The 12,756-nt window shown below is 36.0% G+C and overlaps 1 protein-coding gene across 1 annotated transcript in view; it reads left to right on the top strand.

Annotated features, from left to right (window-relative positions):
- Positions 1-12,756, top strand: part of LOC103922210 (uncharacterized protein KIAA0825-like) — a 67,879-nt gene that overhangs the window by 45,521 nt on the left and 9,602 nt on the right. The window contains exon 3 of the mRNA XM_009330307.1: positions 4,474-4,613. Within this exon, the coding sequence (XP_009328582.1) occupies positions 4,483-4,613 (131 nt within the window). The 5' untranslated portion in view covers positions 4,474-4,482. The remainder of the gene's footprint in view (positions 1-4,473; positions 4,614-12,756) is intronic.

The following is a 12,756-nucleotide window of genomic DNA, read 5'->3' as shown; positions in this document are numbered from 1 at the left end:
CCAAACTGGCCAAAGGGATATTCCATACCATGGGATGTCATGCTCTGCATTTAAACTAGGGGAAAGCTGGCTGGGGGGCTGCTGCTCGGGGACTGGCTGGGTATCGGTCGGTTGGTGGTTAGCAATTATTTTTCATTTGCGTTACTTGTCTTTCTTGGGTTTTATTTCTCTCTCTTTTTGTTATTTTCCTTTTCATTACAATTTATTACTATTATATCATTATTGTCGTTGTTGTTATTATTATTATATTTCAATTATTAAATTGTTCTTATCTCAACCCACGAGTTTTCTCACTTTTACTCTTCCAATTCTCTCCCCCATCCCACTGAGGCAGGGGGAGTGAGTGAGTGGCTCTGTGGTGCTTAGTTGCTGGCTGGGGTTAAACCATGACAAGTAGCTACCAAACAGATTGACAGCTACATCATTTTAATGGTGATGAATGGTCCTCTAATACGTTTTGAAAAGAATTATACCTATTACAGATAGGGACACACAGTGTTGCATCTGAAGCAGGTTCTCTGAGACCATTTGTCTCAAAACATACAGTATTTCACTGTAATAGTAAATACAAATATGATGGGATGATACTTTTCATGCATCATAATAACAAGTGTTAAATTAATCTCCTTTGCAGAAGAAATGGGTTATTACTGTCTAAAATACTTTGAAAGAATTTGGAGTTTCAAAACCAAGTTCTTCCACCATATTATTAGAAATAATAAAAATTTTAAGAAACAGATTTATTTCTTAACAAAAATTGTTCTTTGCCATCAGAGGAGGGCTGCATCATACTGCCTATCAGGGAGCAGCAATGACTGGCTGGTCTTTGAGGGCCGGGAGAGAAGGGGGATAACCTGAATGGCAGGGGAGGGACCTTGCCAGCTGATGTCCATCCTACTGTCCCCAAGGGAGGCAAGTGGGGCAGGCACCAGAGTGATAGTCTAGTTCCACTGAGAGTCCAAGTCATCAGGCAGTTAAAGCCTATTAGTGAACCCAGGACCTCAACACTGGTTACACTAAATAACAGTAGAATTTCTGCTCAATTTGTATTAATATATATCTTGTTATACTTATTTTTTCGTTCTGAAACATTTTTGTATTTTGCTTCTTCGTATGATAGCCTTGTATTAGAGAAATACTTAGATTTTCTTAAGAAGTTACTATTGACTATCTAAAACAATATTTGAAAACTGAATAATCAAATGTTGCTTTTTGCCCCATAAACCAAGACTGAAAGGAATAATTACCTTGTTTTGACAAGCGAACTGAAGAAGTATGACATAGAAGTCTTACAGGAATGTATACATGAAAACTAGGCTGTCATGTTTACAAGGTGATTTTTTTTAATATGATGAATTTTTTAAAGAGTAACTGGTCTGTAAACTATACTGATATTAGTCTGAGGAACATAAGCTTCTTTTGGCTATCCGGTAAGGAAAAGAGTTAGGAATAAATATAAAATTTTGATTGTGCAGCTATTTTATGAAAACTCTGAATCATTCCAAGCTGTTACTATTTTTGCATTACATGTATCTATTATACAGTACATTTTACACCAATTATTGACTGTTCTGCAAGCATAGTTGAAGAAAAGATGGGTTTGAGTTACAGCTATTGAATGGAGTTGGCATCACATTCTGTATGAACTCTGAGCTATTTCTGAAGAGAAAAGGGAATGGATTTGTGTGACCATGTCTGAATATACAGGAGTGAACAACTGTATTTTCAGTATTCCTTTTAAGTCAATTCTGTAAAGTGCTGTTTAATGTTTTTCCATTGGTTGCAGAATCTTCCCAAGTTGGCCTACTGTTTTTTGGCCAGAACAACTGACTGAAGTATTTCAGCATTTGGGAGAGTGCTTTTTAACTTCTACTTTTAATTACAGTGTCTTTAATTGCAATAACATCTGTTAAGATACTTTGAGTCTTATATTCAAAGACTGATCTTCTCTTAATGTGTTACATGATGTATTTGATTTACATCCAAACTTTTTAACAAGAAGGGTGACTGAGATTCAGCTACATCCAAAATGTTGAAAATCTTTGAATTGTTATCTGCAGAGGGGTATTCTGTAGCTTCTGAGAATTTAAGAAAATGATATATCCATGAAATATTTCGTAGTGTTGTGCTGTTAATTCAGATGTGTGAGATACTAGGCTCTAAAAGACCTTCACGTTTGTTCTAACTTTGTTTTGAAAAAGCAATCAGTAGTGTTGTTTCTGCTGAAGAAATGTGCAGTTCTGCTACTTGTAGGTCTACATTCATATTTGACCAAAACTATCATCTTGACCTTGCATCTTAATCTGATGTTCTTTTGGAGCATGTGTCTTGTAGACGGTTCACTTAGAAAACTCTGAATCTATTTTTCTAGCAGAGCCTCAAGGTAAATTTCCAGCTAACACTGTAATTGCTTCATAAAAGAATATTGCTTGTAAGAAAAATTGTGTATTTATTATGTGGGCAGCAGGTCGAGGGAGGTGATTCTGCCCCTCTACTCCACTCTGGTGAGACCCCACCTGGGGTACTGCATTCAGCTCTGGAGCCCTCAGCAAAGGAAAGACACGGACCTGTTGGAGCAGGTCCGGAAGAGGGCCACGAAAGGGATGAGGGGGGTGGAACACCTCTCCTGTGAAGAAAGGCTGAGAGAGTTTGGGTTGTTCAGCCTGGAGAAGAGAAGGCTCCGGGGAGACCTTATTGCAGCCTGTCAGTGCTTCAAGGGGGCTTATAAGAAAGATGGGGACAGACTTTTGAGCAGGGCCTGTTGCGACAGGACAAGGGAGAATGGCTTTAAACTAAAGGGGGGTAGATTTAGACTAGATATAAGTAAGAACTTTTTTATGCTGAGGGTGGTGAAACACTGGCAGAGGTTGCCCAGAGAGGTGGTGGATGCCCCGTCCCTGGAAACATTCCAGGTCAGGCTGGCCGGGGCTCTGAGCAACCTGATCTAGTGGAAGATGTCCCTGCCCACGGCAGGGGGGGTGGACTAGATGACCTTTAGAGGTCCCTTCCAACCCAAACCCTTCTATGATTCTATGATTAATTGATTGTATTTTGTTGCCGAAATGTTGTGTGCATCTGAATAGTTACATTTGTCCCTCATGTTGCTACTGCAATATGAATAGTAGTATTAAATACTAAATAGTAGACATGAAATATACTGAAATATATTAAGAAGTTTCCACTTTATATGTAATTTTTTTTTAACTTCAGTAGCAAGTCATCACTGATTATAAAATCAATTTCATTATTTCTCAAAAAAGAGAAAACAGAAAAAACAAAGAGCAGAAAAAATAACTCTGCTAATGCTTTGCTTCCTATGTAAAGGCTCCTGGGATTTAGTGACTTAGTTTGAGTAGGCCAATGGATTTGACCTGTGTTTTGGCAAAGTATTTGTTGAGGACAGTGTGTACAAAGCAAGATGACACTTGTTTTCTGGCACATTATAGTGTTTTGGTCTGGATTTTTATGTTATAATTACTTGCAACGATGTGCTTAATTTCCAGAAAGCAGTTACTCCTTGGACAGAAATGATAAGCACACAGAAAATAAATTTACCCTCTGTCCTGGTTTTAGCTGGAATAGAGGTAATTTTCTTCCTAGTAGCTGGTACAGTGCTGTGTTTTGGATTTAGTGTGAGAACAATGTTAATAACACGCTGTTGTTTTAGTTGTTGCTGAGCAGTGCTTACACTAAGTCAAGGACTTTTCAGCTCATCATGCCCTGCCAGCAAGAAGCTGGGAGGGGGCACAGGCAGGACAGCTGACCCCAACTGGCCAAAGGGATATTCCATACCATGTGACATCATGCTCAGTATATAAACTGGGGGGAGTTGGCCAGGGGGCGGTGACACTGCTCGGGAACTCGCTGGGCATCGGTTGGCAGGTGGTGAGCAATTGCATTGTGCATCACTTATTTTGTATATTCTTTTACCATTATTATTATTTTCCCTTCCTTTTCTGGCCTATTAAACTGCCTGCCTCTCAACCCACGAATTTTACTTTTTTTTCCCCGATTCTCTCCCCCGTCCCACTGGGGGGGGTGGGGTGGGAGTGAGCAAACAGCTCTGTGGTGTTTAGCTGCCTGCTGGGTTAAACCACAACACCCTCTAATGTATTTATTTATTTTTGTAGTTTCCAGTTATAATAGTGAGAATTTTCTTTTATAAATCTTAAAAAAACCCAATAATTAAGAAAGCTACTACTCTGATTAATGTAAAAGAACTTATTTTTTTAAAACCAATAAAGTAGAAGATATGAAATTTATCTCTGCTTTTATTTTACAGGCGTCCCTCTCTGTAGAACTCTGCTCAGAAGCATGCACAACGTTTACTATTCAACACTGATTTTATAATTCCCTACATAAACGCTTCCCTTATTAATCTGCATATTTCCCAGGAACAAAATGTTGTATATTTTGATAAGTATAGTCTGATTTTTTTCATTATTTAACCACTTGTCTGTATCTATTTTACAGATTCTGAAAATGGAATGGGGAGGAGAGTATTCTCTTGATTCTTCCAATTTAGACTGTTTGTTAAATGTCCTTCCTGGAGAATTGGAGTTTCAACAAATCCTTAGTGATCTTGATGAAAAAATAAAGAAGAACTCTTCTAGGTAAAAAGTATTTTATTTGTATCCAAAATATTAGTGAAAGTCATTCCATTTAGGAAGAAATACGGCTTTTCTTTTCTAGTTGTAGGTTAAAATTCTGATAATTATTTTGGTAGTAATTTTAATTTAACCACGTGAGCTTTTAACAAATTTTTAATGTCATATAATTTTTGTGCTGTAATATTTCTCTGTATGGTATTTTTAACAGTTGAATCATCTTAATCTTAGGAATTATTGCAGTAGGTGTTATAGTGGAGGAAGAAAATGTGTATTCCCATGACAGTTGTATTTCCTACAGCTACGAGTTTTTTTTACGAGAATTTTTATTCCCTAAAAGAGCTGCAGAATTTTACAAAAAAGCAAAATTTGAAGTCAGTATGGTCTTTAAGCATTTCTAATGCAAGTAGAAAAAGCAAATAAGTTAATATATATAATCTTTCTTATATAAGCCATTATTTTACCTATTTCAGTTAAAACTCTTATGCTGCAATAGAAGATTTTCTAAATAGAATTTATTTTTTAATATATTTCATTGTCCACTTCTTTGTAACACACCGGTTTTCAAATATCAATGCTATAGAAACAGTGGAGTACTGAAAGAGTTCTTTGTTGATGTGTATTTTTTGCATGACTACAAAAAAAATCAACTCCAGGGTTTGTGCCTTATTTGAAAAGTGATGGCAGTGTTTCGTGGCTAAACTCTTTAGTACCTTTAAAATACTTTGTTCTATGAAAGATGCTCTTAAGCAAATAAACTAATTGCCCCTTTAGAAAAGTAAGTGTACATTCAGAGATATAACAAGTAGCAGACTTTTGTATGAAATTTTGAAAATGCTTGCATTTGGAAAACAGTGCACGTTATGGAGTCATATGATTTCAAAGAATGCCCTTCGTGACATCTGTTTTAAGATTGTGTAATTTTAACAAAGCCCACATTTTGACCCTCCATTTTGGAGGTCTTTGTCTGCTCCCGAACAGCTTCCTGAAGAATGGAGATAAACCATTGCTGTGTCTCACTGAAAACTGATTTCGGTCATCTCTGAATTATTGTTATATTGCTTATGTCAGGCTGAGACATTTTTCAGGCTTTTTATTTATATTACTCATGTCTCACATTTTGAACATTTTCATTTAAAAACTTAGTGTTTACAAATGTAGTTGCAATAGTAATAATCCCACGGTAGCAATGATAGTGAAGATCTGGGAAATATGCTATTGTGGACCACTGCATAGTGTGATTTCATATTAAAATTTTTCAGCTGTTGACATCAGTGAAATGTAGAGACGTAGAGTTTAGTTGATGTCATAACACAGTTACGGGTACTTATGTTTTGAGTTGCTATGTTCTTATATATCTGGGAAAAAACAGCATCAGCATTTTTGGCAGATGTGTTGTCACCTCTTCAACTACCAAATAAAAGTGATTTTGTCATCATTATGCAGAGCCAGCCTGAGAATTAGAAAAATTATTAGCAAAATGAGTCTTTGGAATGCATGCTTTAATACTCTTTGTTTTTAATGACTGTAAAATGTATGCTGCTGGCTGAGAAAACTTTTGGCTATGGGAAAGCAGGCCAGCTGTTCATTCAGTACTTTATATCAGTTAACATTTTATGTTACATTTTTACATTAACATCATCACAGTGGAACTATTTGTACCTTTTTAAGAAGGCTGATTGTCCCCATCTTAGGGACATACAAAGTAGAAAGGCCCTTTGCTGTAAGTTTTGTAAGATCCAAATGGTGTTATATCCAAGGAGAGCAGGAAATTGGATTAGGGTGTGGTACACAGCAATGCATGTCAGGAAAAGCTTTGTATTTCTGCTGAATAGACACTAGTTTTTAAACTAACTTTCACAAGGAAAATCAGAAAGTAGCGCCTGTAGTTACCACTGATATTTTGCTCCTGTAATATGTCAGTTTCAGAAATGGAGAGGAGTTTAAAAGAAGATGGACAGCAGCTGATGTGACTTTTAAATTAAAAAGAGTCCTTTTATTGCTAATATATTAGAGGTAGCATGGAATGAAATCATTTTCAAGTTACCATTGATCTTTGTAAGTGGTATGATAAGAGCAGCTCTATGTGCTACAGTGATACAATTGGAATACAATCCATTTTTCATCAGATAGATTTATGATTTTATTATACCACAGAGAATAAACATAATAGTATACAGCATATATATATTTTTAAAAATAAAACATTGTGTAAAAAATTATGATCCAAAAGTGTGTAAATCACTTGAATGCTCATTTATTGCCTTCCAACTGAATAGCTTTTATAAAATTGTGTGACACGACAAATCAGATATGCTTTCCAGCAGTTGAATTACCTTCAGTATTTTTGTATTGTACCAATTCTATTTGGTGCTATAACAAAAAAAAAAAAAAGGCCATCTGTGTGAAATTGTTTCATTTGCAAGTTTTAAGGGAGTAAATGGTTCATTCATTCACTATTGTATAACAGCGCTCTTATTATACTTGAATGTTAACTTTATTTTTACAGCAGTTTATAGAGGCAGGTGAATATGAACTCTCAAAACCATTGTCATTGCTGGCCAGTTTTATATGCGATGATAGTCTCGGGTTATTCTAAAGCGTGAAGTTGCATTCATAATTTCATCAGGATGGCCACTTGTCTTCAGTCATTCCCCTCACATTTGCTTTGACTTACACTGTTTATCAAACCTGATTTTTTGGATTTTTTTTTTCCTAATACGGAGAATTAGAATTAGTAAGAGTTAATTTTTGAGCAATCCACAGAACTAAACTTTCAGCTGATATTTGATACTTCTAAGCAGAAAATAAGTTAGAGGGCTTGAAACCAAGCTTATAGTGCATAACTTCAATGTGATTGTAAGCATGAAATCTCTTCAGTTGATTTTTTTTGTGTATCAAAAAAGCCAATCAGTTCTTCAGTGAGTGATTGGCTGCCTTTTAGTGGAGATAAAGTGGTGATAAATTCTATGAGGCTGTAGGACAGTGTGGGCTATTCTAGGTCTTCTTCAACAGAACAATTACTCAAAATTCAACAAAATTATTTACTGATAATTGTATCTCCACAGTACACTGGAGACTATGTCTTTGTAAGGCTTTTCGCAAAGGCTTAATTTGACGTCAATCTGATAAACTTCAACCTGACCCTCTGTCTATTTAACAGTAATTCAGTCATCTGGGATTTTGATGAAGGTCTTTTTTCAAGGGCTCCTGTGAGGTCAATACTAATAAGTGCTTACAGCATTGCATCTTGTCCCATAACTGTTCAATATAAATTGCAATCATTATTTGAGCAACTAACAAGATCCTTAACTTGCGAATAATAGGACTATCTGGCAAGTACCTCAGTAAGGATGTTAGTATGGCATTTTCCAGTTGTTGATTATAACTTTGCTGATTTGCATAGAAATACCTCCCAGTATCAATACCTCACAATGAAGGGATGGAGAAGTTTCAAACAGGGTATTAGGCACTGCTGTCTCGTTCTATTTTCCTGTATCAGAATTGGAGTGTGCAAGGGCTCATGTGTTTTTAAACTAACATGTGCTGCAAGAGTTATCTTTCTCTATTTTATTTTGAAGAAAATCTTGGCTTATTGCTCTCTGGAATTTCCAGGAAGCAGCTTGTCGTGGTTTAACCCCAGTTGGCAACTGAGCACCACGCAGCCGCTCGCTCACCCCCCCACCAGTGGGATGGGGGAGAGAATCGGAAGGGTAAAAGTGAGAAAACTTGTGGGTTGAGATAAAAACAGTTTAATAGGTAGAGCAACAGTCACGCACGCAAGCAAAGCAAAACAAAGGAATTAATTCACTACTTCCCATCGGCAGGCAGATGTTCAGCCATCTCCAGGAAAGCAGGGCTCCCTCACGCGTAACGGTGACTTGGGAAGACAAACAGCACCACTCCAAACATTCCCCCCTTCCTTCTTCTTCCCCCAGCTTTTATACTGAGCATGACGTCACGTGGTATGGAATGTCACATGGTATGGGATATCCCTTTGGCCAGTTTGGGTCAGCTGTCCTGGCTGTGCCCCCTCCCAGCTTCTTGTGTTCCTCCAGCCTTCTCAGTTGGTAGAGCATGGGAAGTTGGAAAGTCCTTGACTAGTATAAACACTACCTAGCAACAACTGAAAACATCAATGTGTTATCAACATTGTTCTCACCCTAAATCCAAAACACAGCACTGTACCAGCTACTAGGAAGGAAATTAACTCTATCCCTGCTGAAACCAGGACACAGCTACACCTCACTTCCTTGGTATTCAAGAGAATTAGCAAGATCTTGGCATCTCCATCCAAAATCCCAGTAGTGGTTGAGTGTTTGCTAGAATTTCAAACTAGAGCTAATAGTAGAGGAATAAAATTGGTAATTTTATCAGTTTTACTTGGGCATCATATTTATCACAGCTCTCAAAAAGAATTTGACTCTTCTGTGTGAACGTAACCTGCTTGCTGTATGAGTGTATTACAGTAGTATTTAGTTGATAATTTAGTGCCTGTTAAGATATTAGAATAATATTACTAAATTCTTCGATGCAATAGTATCTGTCTACCCACTGCCCAAGACTAATTGCTAGGAATGAGTAATTAAAATGAGAAAGGAATGTAATTTTATTCCTATTCAGCCTGTGTTGTCTTTGTGTATGATCACTGAGTTCAGGATAGTTGTTGCTTATCACCTTACTAGCTGGACAGCACAGAGTTTCTCAGAAATTGGCTATTTTAACAGACACACAGTTTCTTAACTCCAATCTGCAGTGATTATAATTGTGTCAGTATCTTAGGTAGCTGGTTAGTTGTCACATACATCTACAGAAGCTGTAATCTTTGACTGTGAAATATTCCATTTCATTTCACATGAGGATACAGGAGAGAATGTTTTTTTAGCCATTGTTTTTCACTATCATGTTTTGGTCAATGGAGTTGAAAGACTCCTGTGTTTCACTGCCAGCCTTCTGAAATAACTTATCAATGCACAGCTTACATCTTGTGGACTGAAATATCTCAAGTCTTTAAAACAAGATTGGGAGTTAAAGGTAGAGAGTGGTTCAGTTAGAACCGATGGTTCTCATATGGTTAAGCTGTTGAGTAAGTTTCTCTTGCTGAGGTGCAGCAAAGTCATGATGTTCTATTTCTTTCTGGTTTCGGTGGTACAGTTACTTTACAGTTTTGGTGGATATGTTTTGTAAGTAGCTAAATTAGAGATATGAAGTAGCTTGCAAAGTCCTTGAAGCAGGGGCTGCATTTTTGTTTTACGTCTTAAGGTCCAAGATTACAATAGGAAGAATTGGAGGAAGTGAATTTTTTCAAGACTTTTAGCTTTATAGTAAGCCTGTAACTTTCAGACTCATATTTTAAAGAATTGCTGGTTTTAAAAACAAGTATCAAGACATATTTGTCTTAACAGGTTTTTTCTAAAGAGGTAAAGTTTTTGTAGTCAGTCTTTCCATCAGTTTCGTATTGCTGCTTACAAAATAATGTTTAACTTCATTCTTATTGGTCTTACTTTACTTTGAATAGAACTTAGATATGAAATATGAATAAGAGAATAATATAGTCAAACTATGAAAAAAAAGTTAACATACACACAAATACGAGGTGATGATAAAACCTATGTTATTAGCAGGAGCAGCTTTACTTTCTAGCTTTCTCCTCTGCTGTTGAGGTCACCATTGTAAAGAACATAAAATATAAAAAGGAATTTCATCTGTTTATGTGAGTTAATGAGAGTAAGAAAATGGACATGCCAGAAAGAATAAGCTGATGGTAAGATAGACTAGAATGGAACAGCATAAACATTATAGGCCTGGAACTATAATAATCTCATTTTTTTCAGAATTTTAGAAATCCTAAGAGATACATTGTACCATGAATGTTACTGTAGGTTATCATAAGCATTGCAGGAACATGCAAGATGATAAATAGCCATTTTTGGTAAAACTTCTTGTTTCTATTCAAGATAAAGTTGTCAAAACATTCTTCACATGAATCTTTATGGGTTTTTTTCAGTTAGATTGTATCTAGCAGTTTAAAAGTTACTAGAAAATAAGTTATTCATATTTATGGTTAAATTGCTGTTTATTAACAGATGGTAGTGCTGAGGCACCAGCAATGACCTCATGAAATTGCCTGTAGATCATGGGAAATTTTCTTAATATTTCCTTTTCGGCAGGTCAGCTTTCATGAAATAAAACACAATGTTTGTTTCCACATGTAACAAGAAAAATGCCTGTGGGAATTATAGTGGTAAAAGTCTTTCTCAAAGATTTCTTACTACTCGAAGTGTACAGCAGGTCCTCTGATACACAGGTTTCCAAATGATATGACTGATTTTGTATAAAATGCCCTGTATATTCAGCAGTCAAGCTTATTAATGAATATACATGATAATAACAAAGTAATATTATGTTAGTGCTTCTATCTTCAAAAAACAGTGGAAACAATTATTACTTTTAAAACAAACTGTCTGTTCTTAATAACAGACATGTAAACTCTGATTCTAAAAGCAGATCTCCATAAATATGAGGATTTAAGCATAAGTAACATGAGGTTTAAAGATAATTTTACTTTATAGCTTAGCAGTTTAATTTAACCAATCTCATTGTCATGTTATGGCTGTTCCATATGCTATATGAAATAAATTGAAACAGTGCTTGTTAGAAATTGAAAGGAGTTAGAAGATCATCCTTCAACTTAGTAATCTTAGGCAATGGAAAATGATATATGGAGACAGCAACCCTCATTTTAATACTGTGCTTTTCAAAATAATGTTGTATCAGTATGACAGTGCTTACACTATCAGTTCCATTATAGTACTTGGTTTGTAACTGTTTGTCCCTTGATGCAGCTGCTTAGAAAGCAGTCTCTCCACATGATTAGGTTATTCCTAAAAACTGTCATTAACTTAATAAATAAAAGCACCTAGGAGTTCTCAAATTGAGACTGTCTCTCTACAGTGGGAATACTTACCAAATGGTATTGACATGCTACTCCAGAAAAGCACTCCAGTGTGGACACAGATAACATAACAGAACTTTGCTTTGTGTGTAAAAAAAAAACCAAAAACCTTCACCTGTGAAAAGGAGAAGCTATTTCAGTGAAATCGTTTTCATTGGCATAATGGTATACCAGTAGTACTAACCGCAAGCGTTGATGTCCCCACAAAGGCTAAAGGTACTCTTTGTGTGGGAGTACAGATTTCTTTCTTGAAAAATCGGTCAATTTTACAAAAATCCTTATGAGCATAACTATAAGATTTCTTTGCTACAGAGAAAGGTTAATTTTTTCTTTGAGCTTTTATATTCCACTCCTTGCTTAGTAGTTTGGTGACTGTTTTTTTCTGTTTATGTCTGAACATTTCAAAGAAAAGTGGAATCATCTGTGGAAGAAAAATTAATTGAGGGCTGTTAAATATGAGGACAATATCTGATTTAAGTCCTTGTATCACAAACTGCTAGAGACAATGAAAATATTCTGAGAAATCTTAACTTTTTTTTTCTTGTGTTTTTTTAATTCTTCTTTGGCATCTCCTAATGACCACTGTCAGAGAGATGGAGACCTTCCATCTGACCAGGAACAACTATTCTAATGGAGTACCAGTAGGCTAATTTCCAATAGAGGAATTAAGCACCTCCTGGTTAGGATCAGCAATGTCTCACCATTGGTACCTGAGCACCTAAAACATGAATTGTATGCCTCACCTTATCATTAAGGTTTAGAGTTTCAGAGGATGTTTCAGAAAACTTACATATAGAACACAGAACCAGTTAATGATAGTAAACAGGGAGAAAGCATTAAGAACTGAACTATGTCTGATTTCCCTGTTGCGCTCCAGATTTTGTAGTCCTGATTTAGATGGGGTTGCATACAGACATGGCTGTATTTTTCCATTGACTGGACATGATTTTAAGACACTTTACGCTCCCATCGTACATGTATAGTGTTAGTTGACATCATCTGGGTTGATGCCTCAATTTGTTCAACACAGGAACTTACTAAAATATATTTGCAGTTAAACCTCAATGAAAAAGGATTATTTGGGAGAAAAAAAGGAATTTAGCACTTCATATGGCTTTTGGTACTTTTAAGAATAAAATTTGTTAACTACATTAAGCACATTTTTCACATCAAAATTATATATTTTGTTTACAG

The sequence above is a fragment of the Pygoscelis adeliae genome, unplaced genomic scaffold (assembly GCF_000699105.1).
Source record: "Pygoscelis adeliae isolate BGI_AS28 unplaced genomic scaffold, ASM69910v1 Scaffold178, whole genome shotgun sequence".
NCBI lineage: Eukaryota > Metazoa > Chordata > Aves > Sphenisciformes > Spheniscidae > Pygoscelis > Pygoscelis adeliae.
This window is presented reverse-complemented; position numbering and strand designations above follow the sequence as displayed.